At 34.7% G+C, this 26511-nt stretch overlaps 2 protein-coding genes across 3 annotated transcripts in view; one reads left to right on the top strand and one right to left on the bottom strand.

Annotated features, from left to right (window-relative positions):
- Positions 1 to 26511, bottom strand: part of LOC135689738 (uncharacterized) — a 29989-nt gene continuing 3478 nt past the window's right edge. The window contains exons 1-7 of one of the 2 annotated variants that reach the window (XM_089108520.1): positions 15959 to 16548; positions 14394 to 14504; positions 8088 to 8252; positions 6910 to 7024; positions 5626 to 5754; positions 1448 to 1742; positions 1 to 554 (exon numbers count right to left, since the gene is read on the bottom strand). In XM_089108520.1, coding sequence (XP_088964646.1) covers positions 338 to 554; positions 1448 to 1742; positions 5626 to 5754; positions 6910 to 7024; positions 8088 to 8252; positions 14394 to 14504; positions 15959 to 16021 — 1095 coding nt within the window. In that variant the 5' untranslated portion in view covers positions 16022 to 16548 and the 3' untranslated portion in view covers positions 1 to 337. Of the gene's footprint in view, positions 555 to 1447; positions 1743 to 5625; positions 5755 to 6909; positions 7025 to 8087; positions 8253 to 14393; positions 14505 to 15958; positions 16549 to 26511 lie in introns of those variants that run through there. The other variant, XM_089108521.1, reaches the window with a different exon arrangement.
- LOC135689742 (peptidyl-prolyl cis-trans isomerase) lies at positions 16687 to 24155 on the top strand. Its single transcript, XM_065207074.2, has 5 exons — positions 16687 to 16854; positions 18125 to 18155; positions 21000 to 21088; positions 22266 to 22438; positions 23833 to 24155. The coding sequence occupies exons 1-5, from the start codon at positions 16786 to 16788 to the stop codon at positions 23966 to 23968; spliced, it is 498 nt and encodes a 165-aa protein (XP_065063146.1). The 5' UTR covers positions 16687 to 16785; the 3' UTR covers positions 23969 to 24155.

The raw sequence follows: 26511 nt of genomic DNA on the forward strand, positions 1-26511 counted from the left end.
TTTCGAGTTTCACAATCATCTACTAAATGTTAAGTGAATTTTTGAGGATGCCTCCATATCCTATCTTTTTCACCACATCAAAATGAGTATCTTCACCAAGTTTCATGCTTTTATCAAAAAGTGAACAATTGTTGCTAAAATCTTCTGTACTATACTCGGGGGCCGCTAAGGTCCTCTTCGGTGATCGAAATTATCAAGAAAAATGCAGAACTATATATTTAGATTCTAGTGCTGATATTTACAAGCTCAAAATAATGTGAACAGGTAATGCTAGTTAGAAGAAAAGTGCATAGCTATGTTCGTTCTTTTTCCAAAAGCAGAGTCCAATTGGCCAGGTTTACCTGACAAATACTTCCCAAGTATCGTTCTTGTCTATAGCTGATGGGAAGTAATTATCACATTCACTTCTACGCTCAGTTGTAGATAGAAGATAGTGTCTTTTAGCAAAGATGAATAATGCATGATCAGCATAAGTTGTACTGTATTTTGATCCCCATTTGGCTTCGTGAATTTCCGTGCAGTTTGCTGTCAGGATCGAATTATCGTCTTGAAATCTATTCACCGAAAAAGACAATGTCATAAATAGGAAGACGAGTAAATAAATGCAAAACATTTCCTTTCTCGATGTTTATTAGTTGCCTGTAGAAATATGCAAATAATAAATAATAATCCAAATTATTTCTTCTATATTGCTACACTCGTTTTTTTTATAAGAAACAGAGGTCGATGTTGAGTACTCCAGTTTCTTAATGTTCTGGAAATTTCAATACTCAATTGTTTCTTAAGAGTTTCTTAATTATGATGTCATGAATGATGTTATGAAATGTTCGTGACCTTTTCTATCACGTCAAGAGATTCGCTTCCGTTCTGACGCTGTATTTAGACGTGGAAAGTATATTTTTTTCCTATGTGACTTTAGTTCTAGGCCAATCTTGTTCTTGGATTTTACAAAATTTCGTTGTTCTCAGTTTTATTACGATATAATAGTTTCTTAATTTTTTTGCTTCGAGTACTGAAGTTTCTTATTTTTTTCTGACTGTCCAGTACTCGTTTCTTATAGCCAGTTTCTTATAAAAAAATGAGTGTATTTTGGTAGAGACTTCTATTAGATCATATTTGGCCAAAGGTTGGAATTTTCACACACTTCTACTGATTATTTAAGGAAACAATAAATTGTACAAGTGCGTTGAGAAACTAGTCGTCAGGAAAACACCTTTTCTTTTTTCAGCAAATGAAAGACAGCAAAAATTACAAAATCCAGCACAAGTACATTTTGAATTGTTGGACGCGCACAAATTCATTTTGAATTGTTCGATTGCTAATGTTCAAGAGGTCAAATCCCAAAACGGTTTGCAATAAAATGTCCCTTCCTTATACAAGGCCAACTTATAAAACCTTTGCACAGACTTTACAAAAATTTATTTAAATTTGGATCACCCATTCTTACCTTGCAAATGTTCCACATGCGTTTGGCTGCTCTGTTACTTCACCAGTCAGGTATTTGACAACATGTGTTGCATTCTGTAAGGACTTGAAGCTCACAACTTTGTTTTCTATATTGTTCTTGCAGTAAAAGGAAAACTGTTGAAACTTTATTCTGCTCTTCAGAAGCTTCAAGCCAAGTCTCGTTACATAATAATTTCCTTGTGTTCCCGCGCTTTGAATGGAGTCGTAGCTCTGATAGGTGACAAGTTTTGGATCTGTAGTATTTGCTACTACGTGTAGCACTCTTGTCCAGCCCCCTATCAAAAATGAACGAGAACTTTCTTATCAAAAAAATAACTAAGAAAACCAGGGGCGGATGCAGAAAAAAATCTGACATTCGCAAAGTTTCGACCACGCCTATATGACCACGCCCAAAAAATAAGTCAACTTTTACTTTAGTCTCAGAATGGAAGTTTTCCACTTAAAGATGTATTTTTCCTCATATTAAGTTTTAGGATTAGGAAACTAACAACATATTTTTCAAACAACATAGATTAAATAAAAATATTGAGGCTCAAAGGTTGAGAAATTTACGGATAAATATTAAGAATAACAGCCAGGTCTGGATTTCATTGACAATTTGGCATTTTACCTATTGAGTGAACAAGAAAAGAGATCTCTGGAAAATTTTGAGAAACACTCATCAAGCTTTTGTTGTGTTGGCATGTTTTGTTTCCTACATGGCTTTTGTGATGGAAAAACAGCAGCAAAGATTTGAAATGTCCTCTTAATGATGATTTAATGGCAAGTCTAGGCACAGAATCACAAATTGTCAAGAACAAAAAGGATGAGCTAAAATAAGGGTATATTAGGTGTGTGTATCACCCCTTCTCAGGGAGAAAAACTCATGAAAAACATTTTATGTCACTCACTTAAAAAACAGCCATTTAAAGAAAGGAACCTTAGTTCTATTTATACAATGATATTATTTAACAATCAAATACTGTGTTTAGTGTAGAAATTTTCAATGCAATATCCACCCAAATGTTTGACTTCAACACCAAATACCTTAGGGGCTCAGAGCTTTTCTGTTATTTATTTTGTGCATTCGCCTTTCTATCTAAACTGCTGTGTGATGTGCCTTAAACAGGGCCAAAAATACAAGTTAGGTCAATACACATCATACAATTTTAGTATTTTCAGGTGTTGGTAAAACAGCAAATGTAACAGAATTTAAAACAATTCATTGTCTTTCCATAACAAGAACATCATAAAGATATTATATACAAATTTAAAATGGCAAAGAAATAATGCAAACATGATAATTTTTACTATATGGATTTATATAAGATATTTACTTGGCAGAACCAACTTGCTGTGAATTTCTTATTAATAATGTAGTAATTCCCCCATTAGGATCATTCCATTGATTGCATATTTACTACCCATATTTACATTTATTTACACACACAATAACATAGAAAAGAAAACTGTCAGTCACTTGCAAATTCAAAAACAAAAATTAATGAATCTTAAGTGTATTTCAGAACCAAAAGTTTCAAATGGTATACTCTTATAGTGTGGAAACCACAAATAGTTTTACTAGTTTTAGAGGTTAAACTCGTGAAAAGGGTTACCATATTTATGGCATGACCAGACAAATAAAATCAAAATACTATTACAATTTCTCATTTACAAATATGGCAGACTAGATTTTTCCAAAACTGACAGCATAAAATTAACAAGAAAAGAATACGCCGTAGAAAATGTAATATCTTATTCAAAAACAAATCCCCAGCACAGTCAAACTATTTACAGGTTTGTGATAATAACAACATCTATCATTAAAAAATATCTTGAACTCTAAAATTCAGCATATTCAAATTCATCAAGATATTTATAGAACAGCATCATTCGTCAGAATGCTACATCATCATTATCAAGATGTACCTGACTTGAACCCTAAAAGTTCTGGTTGACAGCCTGCATAAAAATGGCTAATTACCTTAAAAAGCATCACGTATTCTTCAAAATATTATTTGAGTCTGAATCTCTGTCTAAATAACGTCCTCCATCATGAAAATGAAAACATAGACAAAATTTTGGATCAACAATTTTAGGTCCAACCGAACTGTCCTCGCATATTGCCATCTATCAAATTCCATCCATCAACCAAAATATTCGACAAACTTTGAACATCTCCATAAGAAATCCGCTGATTCAAATTAAAAATCATCTTATATTTGACTCCTTTCACTCACTCTGAAGTACAATTGCTGCTCTTCTGCAAGCAAATGTCTCCACAGCTTTCCAACAACAATCATGGCCGTTGATCTGGAAGCGAGGTTTCAATATGCTCACTTTCCAAAGTTCTCTCCCGCAATTGGCTACCGAACATAGTTCGCATCTACCTTCGCCACATTCGCAAAAAAATTTCCCATATACATTTCCTATTGGTTTTCAGATGGCTAAATAACATAGCTGGACTGACATTCGCACAAATTTTTGGCATACATTTTTCAGTACCACTTCGTTTGCGCACGCATGCCTAATATATTATAATTCCATTCGACATTCGCATCAAACCTTATTGGTGCTCTGTGAATTTATGCGTAAAAGGGGGAGCCCTCTTTCGAATATATCATCTCTAAATCACGAAAACGAGGGAATAAAACCTAAAAAGTAAACAACAAGGTGACATCATAGCAACTAGGGCAGGAAACAAAACTTTTATTTCTTGTATTCTATGGACCTTTTTTTTATTATCTGGCCATTTCTAGTATAATATTCACAATGCTAAAATATATTAACAGACAATTATAAAAAGACATGTGGAAATCTGACATTCGCCAGTGCGAATGTTGCGAATGTCTGGATCCGCCCCTGAAGAAAACTTAAAGTGACAACTTTTTAAAAGGATAATAACTAAGAGGGAAATGAACAAGAAGTTCCTTTGAAGGATAATAACTAAGAGAAAAATGAACGAGAATTTCCTTAAAATGATAAAAGTTACGACAATTAATCGAAGATCTTATAATATCAACCTTATAATATCGAAGATCTTATATTATAAAGAACTGACAGATTCTTTAAATATTGTCAGTTCATGTACCAGTGAAAACCGTCTAATACAGACCCTTAATTGGATTATGTAGGAAGTTATTCCTGGTGTCGTCGTAGGCTAATCAAGTAAAATAGTCGGGTACACATAATTTTTCTTATATTAGAATAATGTTTATAAGAATATTCAGGCTCAGAGTCATCCGATATTTAAGAATATTACGAGAATATTGCTCAGCCTCAGCTCGCATATTTGTGTTTCATTTTTCAAAAGTTGTCTGTTTTCAGATGTTCATTACAGGGAATCGCAAAACTGACAAATATCGTTTCTCAAAAACAGTGGTTTTTTTCAAGAGCGGGCGATAAAAATTTATCAGATTTGAAAAAAAAGAACTAGTTACGATTTTATTCAGGCTCATAACAAAAATTTCTTAAGAACATCGAGGCTTGAAAAATTTAAAAGCATTCTTGTTAAAATAAGAGTGTATACCTTGCTTTGATTTTCATTAACAAAAAATTTTAAATTGCGTGGTTATTCACACAGAACATATTACCCATGCCTTACGATAAAGTACCGAAGTGTGACGTCATCAAAAATCTTTTTTAGAATTTCTTGAAATTGACCACATAATCTGAAAGAACGGCATAAAACACCTCTCAATATGCAAAATCAGTTAGATATCCTCAAAATTGGGCGAAATATGGCCAATGAAAGGCTTTAAGTTTGCTAACAGATCACTGTTATTCTGGCCTGGTTCATAAAGTTATGAACCAAGACCAAATTACAGAGGTTTGATAGGGCAAGGGCCTGTGCTCAGGTGGTCATATCTCAGCCAATTTGTAATTCGATTTTGCAGGTTTAGCGGTATTTCATGATGCTTTTTCAGGTTCAGGGATCAAAGTAAAAAAATTCTAAAAAAATATTTTTATGATGTCATCACTTCGGTACTCTATTGTCTTCCGTTTAAGGGGTACATGATTAACAGCAAATCGTAAGTTTATTCGTTAATTTGGAATGAATTCAACGCCAAAAGGCTTGACGTATTCTGCCGAAAATCACCTATCATTTTGGTCAACATTGAAATATTGAGAAGTAATACGGTTATAATTTCTAAATTGGAACTTGATTTGAAACATCACCTCCGTCTCTATTCATATCACAGTAAACATCAAATGAATTGCTTTCGTTCCACTGGAGTTGGTAGATGCCATTTATTAGCTTTAAGCCAATGAACTTTCTTTTTATGTCAAGGCAGCTGATGCCAGTCACTGAAAAAAATATAGAAAACTCATGTCTTCTTGATAGTAAGACAAGCTAAAGTAGATTGATGTCATTTTGTAGAAGATCCTCAAATAACCTTAAAATAAGCTTTTTTTTCTTTATCGCACCTTTTCGATCACAGCTAGCCTAAGGCATATACCGATTTAAAGGAAAACAAACACGTAATACATTTATTAAACTAACAGGTCTTTCATGGAAGTAAGTAATCAGTAATATGCAAAACAGGTTGTATTCTAATTGAGCTTTAGGCAGGCGACCTACACGCCAGAAAAGATAAATGGTCTTGTCAAATTTCTGTTCGTTTTCATGCTTCTTAGAGGTGGGTGACCTGTTGAACTTAATGATGCGTCTTTTGAACAAAAGCAAAAGTGTTCTAATTTTTATTGCCAAGACCAAATCAACTTTAATTTGCTTTTTGAGCTATGCATTTGCACTCTCTTGCAATTGAATTTACAGTTAATAAAAATAATTTAATTTCAGATCTCTTGACCATCTGCAGTAAAAGTGCAACTATAAATTTCTTATGAACCAAATTAAAGCAGATCCGATTTCCGTAAACGTTTTTGCATATTATAGAGATAATTCCGTAATTGGCTTAGAAATTTGCATTACAGTAACTCAGCGTTACTATGCAGCTACGAATTTTTGGTTTATTTGATAAATTACAATTGTCAGATAAAACTCATCTTTCTTTCACTGTTATTCAACTTTTTAACGAGTAATGTTTTGAAAGAGTTGCTTTGAATTTTTATTTGACAAACTCTCCCAATGACATCACCAACACTGCAGTTAGAGTTCTGCTGTTTAAATAAAGCAAATGGCAATGTCTCTTTGCATTTAAAGACCATAGAATTAGAGTCTTCACGAAATGTGAGAAGGGGTAATATGAAGTCGTTAGCACCACTTGACTTTACAAGCACTGGTTGACCGTTCGATTATCATTAATCGAATCCAAGTGGCAGACAGTCAGAAGTCGCACAAAGCAGGATAAATTTTAAATTAACATGTGAGGTCAGTAGCAAAGATGCTCCTCTTTGTATCTTATACAAAGACTTGAGAACTACACTTGTGTGACAAGTTGTAGCACAAGAACATGATTGTATAGGTTGTGTTGCATAACTGAATCTCAGTTGCTCCAGTACCTTTAATCTCACAGTGGCTTCCAGTCCATCCACCAAGGCAATGACAAGAAATGATTTCACCCACTGCCAAGCATCGACCTCCATTCTTGCACCCTTCTTCCCCACACGGGAGAATCTGAAAAATAATTTTCTCAAACTAAAGAAACACGAAGCAGTCATCGCTCAATGTTTCAAAAAGGGGGAGATGCTGCCTTGAACAAGCTTTTGGCATTTGACCATTCACTGTGAGATCCGTTGCGACGAGGCTTTGACAATCAATGAACAAAAATTTTCTCTGTTGCCTGTGGGTAAAAAAATCAAGCTTGGCAAGTCAAACATGTATTTACGACCAACCAGATATTTCCTTATATTCTAAAGCTGTGATGACTCAGAAAGTAATATAAAAAAATCACACTTGTTTCTCGTGAGGAGAAACTGCGACTTACCGAAAGGACAAAGAACTAAAATGTCTACATTTGTTAGTGCATCAGATTTATGCTAGCGCTGTTGATTGCTGGCCTTACCCCCTTCGAAAAGGTACAGTTACACTGAGAGTCTTGATTTATATGAGACGCTCAAACCCCTTCCCCTTTGCAATGGATTGAAAAGAAAGTATTTGCTAGCGGTCTCCTCCTTGGTGGTGATCGCACAGGGTGATGGTCTGTGACGCAAGCTAGTATTTGCTGCTGCGCAGTTTCAATCTTTTTCGTGATTCCTTAACTTAATGCGTGTTTTCTTGGATGTCGGATAAAAGCAAAGCTTGAAATCCTTATCCGATGAAATAAATGTATTGCAGATGGTTTACTTTCAAAACTAGAAATTTACTGTCATAGTCTTGCTATAATCGAATTAACACTTGGAAATACTTAGCAATAATCCTCTAATTTCACATAATCGCCTGTTACAATCATGATTTTAGTTAATTTCCTGCTTCCCAAAGGATCTTATTCTAAAGGTATGAATTAACTAGAATTTCAAATATTATCTTCAATTACAATCCTGCGTTGATTTTTTAATTAAAAATTTCATTTTTACGTCAAAATTCAATCCCCTGTACTTTCATGCTCGTATTTTAGCATAAATCTAATTACAAGATCTTTTAGAGTCTAATGCTTTTTGACAGTGCCCTTGAAATTTAAATGGGATGAAAGTGAATAGTGATTTGAAAATTGTGAATAATAAATGAAAAAGTTAAATACCTTTTCACGAAGAAAGATCATCTTTGTGTGTTCATCTTTGGTTTCTGTACAGTATTTTTCATTGATTGTCAGTGAACTCGTAAGCAACAGGCAGCGATTTTCCAAAATGTCAACGATGGCACTACTGCAGCTTTGTTTATTTTGGCACTTTAAGCTACATGTTATCTGCAACGGAGGGAAGGGAATAAAATAAGAACCAAAAGTCTGGTGCCAAAAATTTACGGTGGATAAAATTCCGGTCATATCTTTTTAATTTCGTGGTAAATTTTGATGAGAGCTTGAACAATTTCTATGGAAAAACAAATTTCTGTGTATTAAAGATTTAAACATTCTCTGTATGTTAATTATATTTTGAACATTAAATTATCTAGAAAGCAACCAGAAGAAATACAAATATAGAATATTTTGATGTCAGCCCAATAAATGGAACTGAAGAGAAGACAAGAATGTCATAAACTCTTAGAGGAGGTTTTTTATTATATCTTTTATAACCCATGGTGGAAAATTAATTTGAAGGGTTTACAGTTTGCAATATTTTCGATCGCCAATTGCAACATAGGGATTAAAAATGCTAATCGATTGTGAGTCAAAATTAAAAGCTTCGGGAAAGTTAAAAAGAAATAAGTGTGAAGAGCCAGTAGAAGCACAGTTCAGCTAAAAGAGATCTCAAAGTTCTTGCACATATAGGGCAAAAGAGAAGGAAGTGAAGATGAGCTGGAGAACCAAAAACTGAATATTGATATGTTTTGGATGAATAGCAATGCTCAAGCACTATCACGTTTTTTGTTAATTCAAAGCCTATTAGTGTAAAATCCGATTTTCTAAAGTTGGAAAATTTCTTTACGAAATAATTACGGTTTCAAAAATACTCGGAGAGAATCACTTTCGGTTGCCCTGCATCACCGAAAATAAATCCAACCGGAACTTTCATTTCTTAATGTAACAGTTTCAAGAAAACACAACATATCAAAGTAAGGAGACATGTAAAATCTAATGCCAAAGAATAAAATCACTCAATTCTTAGTTTAGGGTGGGGTGAGGGGGCGCTCTAGACAAATCGGCAAACTTGTATAGTTGTTTTCCCACCATCGTCTTTGATGCCACAATATTAAGGTGGTGGGTCAATAAAAAAACGAGTCGCCCTTCTCCCCAGCCTCCAACTCCGACGTGCCGTGGTGACAAATCTTGATATACTTGAAGATCAGTAAATATTAGAATTGCTATGCTTAAAAAGGCAACTGATCTAGTAGAACTGCAACGACTCTATGTTTGCTCTGAAATCAAACTTACTGTTTCTGAGATCATGCACAAAGTTAAATGCTCTATAGTAAGGTAGAATACATTGATATTATGATACGGTTGAACCATATGTTGATCGGAATGTAAAAAAGCCATAGATGAGAAAAGCTAAAGCGATGTTGTGAAGTACTGTGATGAAGCAGGCTACAAGGAACTGTTGCTAAGAACTTTATATAGACAACGGGGTAGATGTATCGGTTTTGCTGGGTACTATTTTCTTAAAACGAAATATATTTCTTGTATGGATCTCAACATACAACATATATATCAGTTATAAATGTTTATATCAAAGATACGTTGACACATTTTTTGAAAAAGCAACTCAATTAAAGGAGAGATCTATCTATGGAAATACTTGCTCTTGATCCAGTCACAATGGATGATTAAAAAGTGTGGGGCTTGATAGAGAACTGGGATACAGAGATAGTGTTTGTCAGTGAAGATGCAGTCAACACTTAAAATCAATGGTTGGCTTTGGATTTCCTTCCACCAAGAAGTGGACACAAGGAGCAATCAAAATATTTTTTCGTAGTCGAGACTTTAACATAATTGTAGTGGTTTTAACATGTATGATGAAATTCACGTAGTTGGCAATCAAAATCGAAAAATTGTTGCATCGTAATTAAGGTTACAGCCAGTTACAGTTGTCTCGCTTATTTCATATTTCTATCGAAAACTCTTATGATAACAACATTCGTAATAAGAAAGTAATGAAGACGAAATACATTGTGAATTATTTTAGATATGTTTTGCAAAATTTCTTGTCAAAGGAAAACAACTTCCCCAAAAACTTTTCTCAAGAATAAGGAGGTTATCTGCTTATCATATTCCTTAATAGCACCACAGTTTTATCGATTTCTTTTAGCTCGCAGGTTTGAATCAGAAGACATAACTATTTTGAGATATACATCTCTGTCGGCGCCGCGCCGTGTAAATGGATGGATACGGATATGTACAAAGGCAAGGAAGTAAAACGAGACAAACAGTGCTGTGAAAAGAGGCTAATTAAACACTTTAACTGTTTAGAATTGTCATTACAGAACGGTCTTTCAATTCAATGCAATGGTTGAGTTAATGTTGGATAGACCTATGCTTTTACTGTCATTTGTAATAAAAGATGGGTTCAATAGATATTGCTGCAAAAATGTGATTGATAGCATCTACGAAAAAAAACCACGAATTTCAATCTTTGACATATATGGAAAATCAAGGTCTACAAATGTGACAAATTTGAAAAAAATCAAGACCAAAGTAAAAATTTGCGATCCTGTGCCTAGCATCATTCTAAAGAAAGAATATATGCTACTGTCTCAGAAATAAAAGCTTTATGTCTGTTTCTCAATCATTTGGCGTGGTGTTCACGCTGCTCTTGTTTGCATTAAAACTCATTAGGATTTAAAAGTCAAATTGCCAGGAAAGTTCAGGCTTTGCTATTATATTCAATTAGATCTAGAATTTCACCAAACTCGAGCCTCGATATCTTATAAATATTTTCCTTATAAAATGAAAGTATGTAGTTTTCTATCTCAAAACTTAATTTAAGAAAATATACATCTTCAAGCGACTAGTTCCTCAAATATTTGCATTAAATTTCGCTTTTAATAGAAAAACTCGTTTAATAGATTAAAGCAAAATTTGAACGAAAAACTATATTTGCGTGGTCAAAACTTTGCTAATGTTGGATTTTTTGCTGCAAGTAGAAATTTTATTCTAAAAGTTAATATCACCCTGGGGTCTATTGAATTGTTTTGCTTAGCGAAATGACGCTAGGACCCAGTCCCTATATATATTGTTATGTTAGTTGAATCACATGAGTTGAGTTATGTAAAGTTACGTTTGAGGCACATCATCGTTTTTGAGTTATCTACAATCTGCCTATTAGGCCACTATAAACATAAATATAACCTCCATGATGAGAGTTTAAATAATGTTTTTGTCGCTAGATAGTATCGGAACTAATTGTTAACGATTTGAATATTTACATTTTAAGCTCTCTGTTCATTATCTATGTTGATGACTTTTTTCCTCTAATTATCTGATACATAATTAGAGGATTTTAGTGAAATTAGAGAAGAGCAAGGAGATTGAGAACAATTGTATGAAATTTTTGAAAGTGGATCATTTTTTATAATAATAGTTAAACATTCAGATAATATTCAAAGTTTGGTACTGAAATTATAACAAAATAAAGGAACCAAAAAAAGGAGTTTCTTCGGATGAGGCTTGAGGTTGGCCGGACATAAAATTAAGAATGCTGCCAAATATCAAGCAAAAACATCTACTGTAAAAGTACGTGTAGAAGAAGTTTTTTAAGTTAGCCGAAACAGGATTTTATATGAATGGTAGTTAGAGTTAATTTAGGCTCCTAAAGTTCCTAGAATAAGTTTTTGAACTTATATGGCCAATAAATACTTAAAAAACAACCTTATACTTGAACAAACGAATAGTAAGTCCTCTGAAATGTCAGCTAAAAGATAAAATAAATATGTGAAATCCTTACGATACTCAACCACGCTACATTATGAAACAGTCCTACGACAACAAAAAACAACTTCACAATATGAAGCAGCTCTACAATATGAAACAGCTCTACAACAACAAAAAACAACTCCACAATATGAAGCAGCTCTACAGGTACGAAATTGAAAGTGGGGGGGGGGGCAAGACTAACAAAAGTGGGAGCTCCTTTTATCTTTTATTGCAGCCTTGGAATTACTGCTTCGCAAAAATGTGGGAGGCATGTTTTGTAGGCCAATTTGGATAAGTAGTTTTAAACTAAGAGAACTCTGTTCTCTCATCTTCATCTCAAAACTCACAATCTTTATCAGCAAGCTTTTTTGTTTGCCTAGCAGCATACTGAGCATGCGTAGATAACAATAATTGTGTACAAGTGAATGGCAATTAAATCTGATATATGGATCCACACCTCGATATGAAACGACCTTACAAAGCTAATGTTGACCAACCAAGATGTAAAACAATCCAACCAAGATTTAAAACAATCCCATTTTTCTCTATAAACGAAATTATGTCTGTCTCCAAGCTTCATTCATTACACACGTGAAGGAGAGTTCATTAATGGATGTCTTTAATGATCAAAATTCAGTTGGTGCCACCTAAACTGGAAGTGCTAGGAAAAAATTCTAAGTAGATGGATTAATCTGTTACCTGACAGAGCAAAGCCAATGTTCCATAAACATAAATGCTCAGATTTGACTAAATCTCTTTTTTAACTGAGGCCCTTTTAAGTAAATAGTGCATTTTGCAGTTAATCGTGTGACCGAATAGGTTTTGAGAAGTAAGTGATCTACGTTTTGCGAAATATATACTTCCACACAGAGAATTTCCATAGTAAAGATAATGATTTTCGCTGTACCTGCCGCCATAGCAGTGAAAGACAAACATTACATTGAATTAAAAATCCAATTCTAGCTGGAAACGCAGCTTCATAGCATACAAAAGAATGTTAAAGGTCTCAGTTACATTTTGTTTTGATTCAAGTTAGTTGACATTGATGAGAAGATTTTCTCAGGGGTGTCGCGAATTAAGCCTCATCTGCATGGTCTGTAGGTTGGACAGACTTTAATACAATTCGGACAAAAGGGCATGTTCTCCTTAGGCGTGGAAAGGTTTGTTAAAAGACGTCTTTTGTAAACATATGTGTTATATAATATATCTATAAATCAGGGGTGAATCCCGGAGTTTTACATTCATCCACAAAAAATGTTAAAGTTGCGAAAGAATGATTTAAGGGTACAAACACTTGGCAAGCTTCATTAAATGTGTTCTAAATATTCTGTCGTGGTAGTACTCTTCATCATATTGCCTGTGTAAGACATAACACAACGGTAAAAATATAACAAACATAAGAAAACAAAAAGAGACCATGAATTTCTGACACAAGTCTAACAAAACTTTTGCATTTCCTTATGACTGTCTAATTCACCTGCAGCCGCTCTCTCTCACACTCATCTAATTTTTATTTTCATAAAATATCAGTAGGTGGAGCAATCGATGTCTATGTTAATTTTGAATGATTGTTACATTTCAATGTTTTCTAATGATCAGTCTTATGATGTTAACTTGCATTATGTGTGCTGTTTTAGTCCTTGCTAGGTAGTTCCTTTTGGGATGCATGATGCGTCTTTTTAACTTTTTTCGTCTACATGTGTGATTGCGTCGTTGCAGTCAGTTGATTATATGGTAGTATAAAATAATTGTTCAGACTTGAAAACGATTTTATTCTCTTTAAAGATAGCATGGAAAGGCAAAAACATAGCATATTAAAGTACTTCCCGTCTTCTAAGGCGTTCAAACGTCGGGTAATCACGAAAAGTGAGCAGAAATTTATGCCAAAATATAAATTCCAACTTATTTAGACAGAAAGATAGTCACATAAGGCTGCTAGATTAACGAAAATGTCGAGACAGATTTGCCTTTACCATAATATTTGTCAAGCCATCAAGTTATTATTTACGAGCTTTGAAATTTAGAAGATTTTCTGAATATGTTAAATCAGTTTATCACTAAAAAATCAACCTCTTTGTTTCATTCGATAAATCAAGTTCTCGAAATATTTGAAAGATAGCAAAACGAAGAAATTTAACTATGATTCAAAATAGTCTTCAAGATTATATAGTAAATATATTGAATTCCACAGCTAAACATCAACAATATTGAAATCTACAGAAGTTAAATAGTTTTTTTTCTTATCATATTAAACTTTCTTCTAAACGTGATATCACTACTTGATAAAGACAAACAGACAAATTTTTCATTGGCTTGACACCCTTACCCTTTCGAATATCGGGAATTCACGTTTCATACCTAAAATGTGCAATTTAGCACCTTTTTATACTTTAATATATATTAAAACTACAATTTGCCTACAAGTGCACTTCTTGAAATGCATTAGTTATCAGCGAAAGCTATATAACTCATTTGAAGAAGAGAAATACCTCGCCACTACAACTGTACACATAACATGTAAGGGTCTTAGTAGCTTACCTCACTGGAAAACGAAAAATTTCCCATCAACTGTGATTTCAACGTTGCTTTTGAAATTTTCTCTCTCAGGAAAATTGCATCGAAAACTTTACCGCAGAGTGAGATCTTCAACTGCATGAAAAGCATTAGAATAAGACTCAGTTTTGTTATAAATTGCAGCATCATTGACAAAGACGAACAAGCTCAGTTACATAGACTGTGTAATACCAAATGATAGATCATGCTAGACATGTCGATGGCAAAGGTTATTAATTACTGAAATATGTTTTCCACGCATGTGCTTAATTTGAAGACCGAAGATCATAACGCTTAATAGCCGTTACAAAAAGATTATAAAAAGAGTAACAACAACTTTTGTAATCTTTTATTAATGATGAAATGATAATTTATGCACGTGGAATATTTCCCAACAAAACTCTTTGTAATCATTACTTTATGTAATAAGGATCAGCTAAAATGTTTGAAATAGAAACGGAAAAAGGACGTCATCGTTTCCATTGGCACCGGTTTCTTAGGTCAGAAAACAGATCTTTAAAACTTACTCTTGAATATGTTAAATAGAAGGTTATGATTGCTCTTGACGAGAAGTGTAAATATCCTGCTTGTCAATGAAATAAGGGGAAAAATATGCTAAGGTTTGTCATTCATACAAAGACCTTGAAATCACCTTTAGACCTGCAACCAAAATCATACTAACAAAATATACAACAAGCTAGCCAATAAAGTTATAGAAAGTTGTATGCAATGATAAGCTAAAAGAATATCTTAAAAGAAAAGACTAACATTTTTGCAGTAGTTTTTGAAGTTTAGAATTAATGTTTCCGCCTCAGTTCGTTGGGAGGTTGATTGGATATTTTTGCACCCTTGAATGCAGAAATTTTGTCCTGTACCAATTTTTTTTTCTTGGAAGCAAAAAACTGTTTTACGCTGAAAGTATTCCAGAATATCAAACTTTGCAAGAACGTTCAGCATTTAGCACCTCAAAAGCACACACTCCATTTCAGATAAGGTTTACTAGTTGTAATTTGACGATATTTCTACTGCAATTCATAATCTTTGAAGATTGGTTCAAATTATAGTTCTCTGTTTTTTGGCATGTCTACACAAATGTTGTTGCGGTTTGATCAAATTGGCAGTACCATTGTTCTGTTTTTATAATTTCTGCTGCATGAGGCGTCAACGCCATGTTTGTTTTGGACAATAACTTGACTTTCAAGTTTTCTTTTCTAGAGGTCCAAATTTTTTTGTTTTCAGGAATTACTCACAGGCTTTGTAAATAAAATACTTCTTTAGTCGCTACAACAGTGATAATGAGAGTACGACCATGTCAGAAGAGCTAGATTATCACATTAGCAAAGAAACTAGATTTAGAATATATATTCAATTCAATACAGCTTTAAAACTCGAGGTGTTTGTTGATCCTATCGCCATTTGTAAAACAAAAGTTAACAATTGTGAAAGAAAGAAGTAAAATTTGAATATTGAAAATAGAATTAATAAATGGTAAAGTCCTCCAACCGAACGAAAACATTATTTCTTTATTTGCAACAAATTCAAAAATTTACCTTGATGATGATTACAATCCTAACGATTTGTTGGCTTTTACTGAAGAATCTTTGATTTGTCATGAAAAATTACTCCAACCAAGATAAAATTTATCTTGCTCCAACGGATTTTATCTAGATAGAAAACATCAAGTAATTTGGTTTATCGGTCAAGAAAACAGGGAATAAACAAAACTACTCGCTAAAATATCGATCTTGCATTCAGGATTTCAAAGCGAAAGAGATATTCAATGATATTATTCAAACTTCATCTTCAACACAATCTATCTTCAAAAACATAATGTCATCGATGTGATTACAGCTTGACACAAACAAATATTTCAACTCTCAGAACAGTTAATTAAGCATCTAATTTTGTCTATTAAGTGTCTATCTAATTTTATCTATTATGTGTCTATCGTTGTATATGATTTATTTTATGTTTTTATCACTTTTTTGTTTCTAACATTGTTACTTTTGTTGTTATTAATTCGCAATGAGAACATTTAGGCCCAAAGACCATGTGATAAAATGATAGAAGCAAGTCTTTTTTACTTTTGTTGAGATTTCACTTAGGAAAAGTACATCGTCAAGATAGAACGTTCGTGGTTAGAGAAAAGACTGTATCGGCGCATTTCGATTGGAATAAACCAGTAAAATTACTGTAGTATTGGCCATATTTGTCTTATATTCTGTTCCATATTTGGTATGTAGCACGTGGGTCTGCTCTCGATTTAAAGCAACCACGCCAAGCGTGGCTTCCTCTCCGAACTCTTTGGGACGTACATGCACAAGTAGCAACGCTGGCTATCCCTGGAATTAGATTTATACGAAACTTTTGTTCAAAAATGGCTAAACCACAATGCTTTTTCGATGTTACGGCTGATGGACAACCACTTGGAAGAATTGTAATGGAGGTAAGTGCTGCAATAAGGATTTTTAGGAGGTAGGCCTAGTCCTGCTGTCGTCTCAGGTTTTTGGATCTAGAACTTGAATGTCAAATAGTTTTAATATTCATCTCGGTCTATATTAATTGATGTCACTCTTAACAAGTAAACTGTTGTTTTGGATGGCTTGAGGTATGTTATCGTTCGACTTCTTCTTGCACTGCTCCGCTGTAACCCTCTTGTCTTGACTTTGTTCGTGTGAAAAGGAGGAAGTGAAGTTTTTGCCTGGTGTTTCTATTTTTTCTTATAGACATACAATTGTTCTTAACCTTTTCCCAATTCGTATTTTGCCATTTTCAATGTTTTTGCATTAATTCACTGATGTGAATGATGTGTGTCAATATTACTTTCTGTCGCCATCTGCAAGCTCACCATCTTATGTTTAAGACGTGAGAGCAGCTGAAGATTAGCTTCAAAGTGGCAGGGTTGGAAGGTTAATTTTTATTGTGGCTGACTCGCCCATTTGCAATTTATTTATAATTTTTGGTTGCAACACTCATGGGGGCTAAACTGTGCCCGTAAACTAGGTCGCACAAAGAAGACCTCGCCTCGAGTGATGCTTCCTTGCTGCATGCGTCCATGCTCAGCACCAGCTTAAGACCCAGTCCCCCAGCGTTTAGCGTTGTGCTCCCGTGGAGACCAGCCTCCCCGTTTGCACTTTTCTATTCTGTCCACGTGAAACGAATGTTAAATAGCAATGGTAAATATTTGGAATTCAGGCCATGTTACTGGAAAGCATGGTTTTTCCCACTTTTTATTATTAGATAATTACTTTCAAAATTTTGCCAAAACTTTTTTAAATTTTTCCAAACTTGTATAAAGAAGCATGACATGATACATGCCCTAAAAATTGCCAGAAAGAAGTATGTGAGATATTCAGGTTGATTCTTGAATTTTTGCAACAAGATATGAAGAGTGTCTCCCAAACAAGTTTAACAGTTATACATCCATTCATATAATTGTAAGGAAAAAATGGTGGGCAGGAACAACCCAAAATGATGAGTCACAATCCAACATGAAATAGATATTACTTTGAAGCAATAATTCAAACATGTGGATTTTTTGTTCTTACGTACTCATAGACCCTGAGTTGCATCATATAGACATCTCTTTATACACACTGGGTTGGGCTGGAATTTTTTGTATATAAATATTTTGAGCAAAATTCTAGAGTCAGTTTTTCTGAATGTAAAGGAAAAAGTTTTTAACAAGAAGTAATAGAGCTGTTTTTCTGTTACAGTTAAGAGCAGATGTTGTCCCAAAGACTGCTGGTGAGCTGGGTTTTTTAATCTCTTACATTTATATTATTCAAAATGACTGAAATCTAAGCAATACTTTTTATTGTTTGACTAGAATGCAAAGCACACTCCGGTTTGCAGTTAAATGGTTTTTGCAAACTCTCCTTAACTGTATCCTAGGGTATCAAAAGTATTGCACCAACACTAAGGAGGAGAAATAGCGCATGAATGATCGGAAGCTATTGTTATGCAAATTCATTATGTTTTTAATTGGCGAATGGCAATTGGTCGAAAGCAAAATAACCACCAATCACCACCAACTTCAATCTATTTAGAGCAGTTTGAAAAATAGCAGTAGCAAACGTCTTTTAACAGTTTCAAATATCAATATTTTGACGGGTAGCGGCAAACGTTCGAAACCGGAAAAAGCCTCCTGCAAATGGATCCATATATTTGGCCAATGTATTCTTTTGAAATTTGTATTAGGCCAGGAAACCTCTTGCAATAAATGATTCTCTGGTTTTTGGACGACCACTTTGATCATTGTTTGTAACCTTTTTCATTTGAAGTCAAACTTTTTTAGTGATGTTAAAAATTGGACTTGATTCTAGCTGTTCCAAAGCTTTAATTTCTTTTGTATGGAAAAAGATCTTTGTAAAAAATGGTTTCCGTTTACTTTGGTAACTTTTTCTTCTGTATTTTTGCAAAAACACTTGTTGTATTTTCTGTGGACGGATTTTGAGCTGCAAAACCTTGCTCAGCGTTTGTCAACCTTGCCAAAATTTGCTATAAAATACGCCTATTTCACACTATACATGCATTAAAATATTTTGCATTGTCCAAAAGTTGACAAAAAGTGCAACCATTTTGAACAAGGCGGTGCAATACTTTGATACCCTAGTGTATAAACTCTTTTTGACAGATCCTGCATGAGTAAAGATTTTGTATACTAGACTATGTTGAAGTGCTACTGACATGAAAAATTAAAATTTTGGAAAAGGTTTTTTCTTAGGCATTAAACATCACTGATTCTATATCTGCAAATATTTTTTCAAAATAAGGGCCATAAGTTTGTTTTTGGGGGGCTTGAGTCGTAGGAGGTTTTTCGAAAAGAGTCTGGGGAGAGTGACTCATTCTGGTGTGTTATTATATAGTTTACGGTCACGAAACCCCAACGGAGACCAGAAAATGTCCAGCAACCTAAGGTGGGAAAGGAATTTCCAGATTCAAACGTTTCATATAACGATGAGGAAGTTGTATCGGAAGTGAGAGAACAAATTTTGAAGACGGGAACGTTGAAATGATGTTGCAACCCGATGAGAAAGATCCATTACCACCTTCCTCTGAAGATGGGTGAATATGTGGTGGCGAAGCCGACACTTGGCTAATTATTCAAGTTTCAATTCGGATAAAGATAATAAAAAGTTTTTTCAAGGGAGAAAACTGGATCGATTTCTGTTGATTTATTTATCCTTTTCTTAACAAGACGCACTTTACATCCCAAGGTAAGCAGACATTTTTTGACGCGGCCCGTAAATTGACATTTGACGTGAAACATAACAACCTGATGTGAACTGATCTTCAACACTAGAGCCAAAGCAAGACAGCTAAATTGACTCAAAACAACATAAAGAACAACCTTCTTTTGAGTGTATACTAATTTAAATCGTAAAACTCCAATAATCGAATTCCCTGTACAACAACAAGCTCCAGGGAAACCCCTGGCTAAAGACACCAGCACATATAAATTCCCTAAGTACACTTGTAAAAATGTTCCAATCCGATTGAAACTTTGAGAGTTACTAAAATTAATGTGCATAAAAAACATTTAGTTCGCCCTTGTTTTTTTCTGGTTTGATGAGAATATCTGAAACGCCACTGTTCGAGCTCCATACTTAAGCCTTAAACACGATAATTATATCAAACAAAGGGACTGATGAAAACAATAGTGGCGATGGGATGATGCGATAACGTAGAATGTTGATGGCAAGGCAACAAACAACAGTACTGATGCAAACATTGGAACACAACACAATTAGTTTACTACAAGCAAAACATGCAAAACTGGTTGTATAACAGTTTTCATGGTTTTGTGCAAATATCTGAAATACTCCTCAGTCCAGCCATGATCCAGCTCCATACTGAAGTTCTACAAAAGCGATGTCGAATGTCTGTTTCCCTTTGATTCAATTCCGTTTGAATCAAAAGGAATTGAATCAACTATTCAAAACCCTTTCGAAACTTGGTAGGGTTGTTATAATTCTTGTACGTAACGTGTGTTTTTGGTCATAGGTCGGACGAAGACAATGGATTGAAAGCGGTCCTTCTCATGAATTTTACCCAATATCGACGCTATTTTTTCAGCTTTTGGAAACTACTGCGACTGATTTTCGGGAATTTGACTGTTATCCAAACAGCCAGTATAGTTCAGTGCACCAGCACAACAATATTTGCCGTATTTAGGTTGTTTTTTGCTTTGCCCGATGTCTGCCATCCTTCAAAAGTACGCAATAAACTGACCTTGCTGGTGCACGAACACACCAGAATACGTCACAAATTCCTGAAATTCCTCTTTGGCTGCGTTTTTTTATTCGAACAAAATCTGCAAAAAAACAGTACTTTGGAGCTTGAAAAAATTATGTTAACGAAAAGATATGCAGGAAAAAGTTACACCATTCGATTCAGCACTGCCGGCTCTATACTAAAATGAAATAAATGGATTTTATGAAGTTTTTTCATTTTTCATGTCAGTTCCACTTTAAGGTTTTGCCATTAAGGTATGTACCTGACATGGAAAAGTGTTAAAATTTGCAGATTGATATATACATGTTATAGTCAGAATTCTGTGGTGTAAAATTTGGACCTCCTTTCCTTTAGAAAACTTTAGAGCACTTTGTACTGGAGAGAAAGGCTTTGGATACAAAGGCTCCTCATTCCACCGTGTAATTACAGAATTCATGTGCCAGGTAAAGTGACATTAACATTTATATTTCCTTGCTTACAGGCTGTTTATTTTTATTATGTAGTTTGGTGTTAGGTGTGTAGAAAAATATTTTTACTATTTGTGGTTGAGCTGTGGCCAATTGAAGATTTGAAGTTTGTGCTTATGCTCATCTGGTCATATCTCTGCCAATTTGTAATACCTTTAACTGATTTTGCAGATTCAGAGGTATTCCATGATGCTCTTTTAGGTTATGGGAACAAATTGAAAAATTCTAAAAACAGATTTTTGTGAAGTTATAACCTGATAACTCTATCAAAAGTTTACTTTTAATGCAATCATCAAGCAAAAATCCCCCCCTACATCCCCTTGACATGGAGTGACCCTGAAGCCTGAAATGTGATCATTGCTGCCAAAATTTTGGCAAGCTATTTGCTACCTCTTCTTTACCTTGTCCTGTAAATTCAAATCCCCCCTCCCCCGAAGCAATGTTGGATTTGTAGTTCTATCATTTCTCCTTCAAAATCATGCATTCAACATTGAATTGGGGGAGAAGGGAAAGTTATTTTTTAAAGGAAAGTGGAAATATAAGCCTTTCTTGAAAAGTCTTAACCATTTTTGTCCGGGATTGTAGCCACAGTGAATGACTAATTCTAAAATGAAGAAAATGACTGGATATGTCATTCTACAAGCAAATAGCTTGTAGAATGGATGTACCTTGGATGAAGACATGTAGTTTTTTACACAATAATAAAGCATATACCTTAAAAAAGAAAACTTTCAACAGATATAGCTTTGGGTTGCCTAGCAATTTAGACATTATCAAAGTATGTATATACGTTATATATATGTTTGGTGAAAGAGAACTTAGGTTTTTGAGGTTGGGAAAATTCAAAGATAGATAACTTTTTTTGAATTTTTGCTTTCAAGTGTTCATTTTCAAATTGTTGACTTGTCACATTATAAGCTTATTAATAAAACTTATTTGAGACAGCTAAATATTCATCCCTCAGGAACATTTCAGTTTATTACTATATATTTGTCTCATATATATATATAAAATGTTCTTTTATGAGATGTTAATCTCTCTCTGGTCTGTGAGTCTAACAAAAAGATTTAAAATCCTGCAGGAATCCTTATGAAGTATGCATTTGCTTTTGCAATATTCCTTCCTCACTGATATCTACAATCATTTCTGATAGGGTGGTGATTTTACAAAAGGCAATGGAACCGGAGGAAAATCAATTTATGGGGAGAAGTTTGCAGATGAAAACTTCATCTTGAAGCATACTGGACCTGGAACACTTTCAATGGCTAATGCTGGCAAAAATACCAATGGCTCCCAGTTTTTTATCTGCACTGTAAAGACAGCTTGGTGAGAAAAATAAAACTTTCATCTTTACCTTAATTCTTTATTTATATATCTTTTCGTTACATTCATCTTATAAACAGTTATATATACTGAGAGAAAAGTTGAGAAGGTTAGACAACCAGGGCAGAACTCAATCACTCGAACAGCAGCACTGAACTTACTTGCTTTACAAACTGAGCTACTGGTTCCTGTTTTTAAATCCAATGTACAGGACCTGCCACTAGAGAGGCATTTCACTACCTAAATTTGACAAGGATTTTAAGATTTTTTGGAATTTCCTGAAGATTTCTGGGTATTTTTAATGGATTGTAAATGTACGTATATATGTTTTTTATTCAAACGAATAGGTGTTTTTGAATTTTGCTCACAAAATACAAAGAAAAGAGACAAAAGTAGGGTTTTAACAGGAGCCAAACCTGTAAAGGGTAGGCAATCTGTTCCTTTCAATTGAATATTTCCAGTTCAATTGAATGAGAAATTTTTTCACAACAAAGGTGTAGGTGATGTTTTGTATCATATTTTAAAATAGCTTGCTTCCCAACACATTTACACTCTTGATTTTCTCTTTGGATTTTATCATCCTCATTGGCTGTTATTGTTGATAGGCTGAAAGCATTTTGCAATTTTTGTGGAAGAAATTTCAGACCCTTCAACTTAAACCATAAAATATATCAGATGATGTCTGGTACACTCTGAAAGTACAGTTCAAAACACTTTGTAGAATGTGGAATTCTTCAAGTTTACAAAATCATTGTAATAGTTGTGAAGGTGTATTTAAAAATCAGTTAAATAGTGCCAAAACTTCAGCCAAGCTTGATAAATACAGTTGCAACAAAACAGATGAAAGACAGGTGAAAACTATTGAGGTTGTTATGTTGGAGCTTTCTGGTTGCCATGACCATTGGGAAATTGGTTGATCACACAAAATATATACCATATCTTTTTTTTCTTCAATAATAGATGTAAACATTTTGTCCATATGTCATAAATAATGAAACCTTTGAAAGATTTTAGAAGTTATGAGGTCAGATGAAGATTTAAAGGGATTTTCAGATTTTTAAAAGTCTTCTTGATGTTTATTCCCAGTTCTTTTGTGGTATCATCAATTTTGCATCTTGCTATCTATGGGCCTTTGTCAAAGACGGTGCTTGGATTTGAAACTTCATGCTGAAATCAGTCTAAACTGAAAACTTTCATGTCATTTGGACTGTTCAGTCATGAGTTACTATATTATTTAGATATTTCTAGTTTAGAGTCTGGTTGTAATTCAGAGTCTGGGTATCCAATGAAACTTTTGGCTCAGCCTGATTTGATGCTATAAAAGTGATTTATAACAAATAGTTTCAAATTCAAAAATTGATTTTTCATTATGACAAAACTCTAATCATTTATTTCAGGCTTGATAACAAACATGTTGTGTTTGGAAGTGTTGTTGATGGTATGGATGTTGTCAAGAAAATGGAATCATATGGATCAAAGCAAGGTGCCACCACCAAGAAACTTGTCATCTCCAACTCTGGACAACTTTCTTGAGTCAATGAAAACTATGGGCATTCTTGTGGCATTGTGAAGCTTGAATGTTAATATTCATGGACAGTTCTTCAAACCACAGCTCAAGATTAAGGCTCACATAAACACTTTAGTGACAACTTTTAGTTCTTTGCTAAGCTGTAAAACTATGGGACTGAGAAAAGAATAAACAATTCGATTAATTTAATCATTGTTGAGTCTTTTTTTGACATTTCTGGCTTTCTTACAAAGGGGTATTGAAGGACCAATGCCAACAGTTTTGATCAATCAGTTACATAGTCATCACATACCAGAGTATAGGCAACATATGCCAATTTAAATTCTCAATTCAAAGTCAAAGTATCTGGAACTATGAAGTAATTATTTTATGTTTTTGGCCTAAAAGAGTTTGTTTCAAGGTGAAAGATTTTTGTTTGAAATTGGCATAGTCCTGCAGACTGATCATATATCTTAAAAGTGGAATATTATAAGACACTATGAATTTTCTTATGTGTGACCTATTCTTATTTTTTTACTTATGATTTGCTATGAAACAGAACTGAAAAATTTAACTATAACTCGGGCACTGTGGAGGGTTGGGAAAAGTAGGGGGGCTAAAACTGAATAAAAACTGGTGTTACTGTTGATTCACTGGTAGATTCATTGCATTTTCCCTCAAGGGTTGAGTTACATGTCTTCATCCAAGGTACAGAAGAAAAGTCCAGCTCATTCTATAAGTTTTAACGAAGAAAACGCTATGACTCTCAATTTGTCATATGTGATGAAAGATCTGTTAAAAAGGATTGAAGCAAATTTGGAGAAAGAAATTCGATCAGAGCAAACTGAGAAGGTAGCCCTACCCCAGTCCAGTGGCGTAACCAAGGGGGGAATGGGGGGTCCGGACCTCCCAACTTTTTTGAAAATATAGTCCTCGAGATTTGTCCAAAAACGATGTAAAACTCATTGGGGGGAGCAGGGGTGTAGAGCTAGGGTGGCTCAGGGGGGCTGAGCCCCCCTTGTCGATGCCAAAAATTGGCAAATCTCTTCTTTTGCTATTGTTTTTCGCAACATTTTGGGCAGAAGCCCCCCTTGTTATTTTGATAGCACTACACCACTGGGGGAGTGTAGTATACTGTATGCTTGTGTCAATAACAATTACCAAATACCTTACCGTAGCTAACATAAATCAAATAATAGGGGGAAATTTTGCAAAAAGGGCGTTTCCCCACATTTGCGAGTGTTTGAAGGGCGTGGTCAAAAAATTCTAGGGGCTGTGCCCCAGACCCCCTCCACTGCTACAGCCCTGGGTACGCCACTGCCCCAGTTGGATAAGAAAATTAGAAGGCGGGGACAAAATCGGCGTGAATAGTATTTAGCGATCGTCATTGCCGATGCCGAAATTGGATATATTCATGACGAACTAGCCTTGAAGTCGAGGTATAATTGGTTGAAGGACAAATCTAAAATACTGAAAGCGGCTGGTTCTGAACAGAAAAGTCTGAAAATCAGGCCATTAAGAAAATACAACGATCTGTATCTGGCATCGAAAGAAAAATTTAAAATTGCTCGCGGAAAGAGTCATCGCGTAAATTTCAATTGACTTTGGAGCAAAGCAAGATTTCTTCATATGGAAATGACGGGGGATACAGATGCTGTTATCCGCAAGCATGTCATTGAAAATTTTATCAAACGGCACAACATACGGATGCGATTTCAGCAGCGCAATAAAAACCTGACCAAGGAAAGTTTTCGCCATGTAACAACTCGAGAAAGACTTGTACGAACAGGGGGAAATGACAGCTATGATGCAAACTGGGGTCTTTTTCAATCAATGCAGAGGTTAAATGTTGACCAAAGTCCGCTTCCATATTAAGCGAACATATCACATGTTTGAAAGTGATGAGGACGAGCACAAGTCAAAGGTATGGATTTTCTCCACTGGGCCAGCAACCACGATTGGCCATCAATTTCAGAGGAAAGGGAAAACGCATTGCTGATGACGAGAAGGCAGCATGGCATGAAATTGTTGTTTTTTTTCAAGAAAATGCTTGGGCTTTTTGGTAGAGTGGGCAAACAGAACTCTTGCTCCTTTTGTTGCCAATCACGGACGCTTTGCACTTTTTTGTGACAACCTGTCTGCACAAGTTTCAGAAGAGTTTCAGAAAGCCATTTCGCAATTGAAGGGAGTCTCTTGGTATGGACTTCCCAATGCAACTGATCTTTGGCAGCCGATTGAAGCTGGCTATGGCTCACTTCTCAAAGTTTTTATACAGCAAGTGCATAGCAATTGGCTTGATGCTGATGATAATGCAGACAGATGGTTTGGCAACGTGCAGCCGTACAGTTCAAAGGAACGGCGCATACTTATTTGTCATTGGGCATGTGAGGCATACAAAAAGCTGATATCAGACAAATATAACAGCTTTCGTCTAAGCCTGTGGCAAAAGACAGGATGCCTTATTACTGCAGACGGATCAGAAGATCAATTTAGCAATCCAGAAGGTTTACTGGGTTACGAAGTCCCCAAGCCAATGGTATATCCCCCCGGCAGCTGCACCAGCTACGTT

The sequence above is a fragment of the Rhopilema esculentum genome, chromosome 5 (genome assembly GCF_057945365.1).
Source record: "Rhopilema esculentum isolate cy_ngs chromosome 5, ASM5794536v1, whole genome shotgun sequence".
Lineage (NCBI taxonomy): Eukaryota > Metazoa > Cnidaria > Scyphozoa > Rhizostomeae > Rhizostomatidae > Rhopilema > Rhopilema esculentum.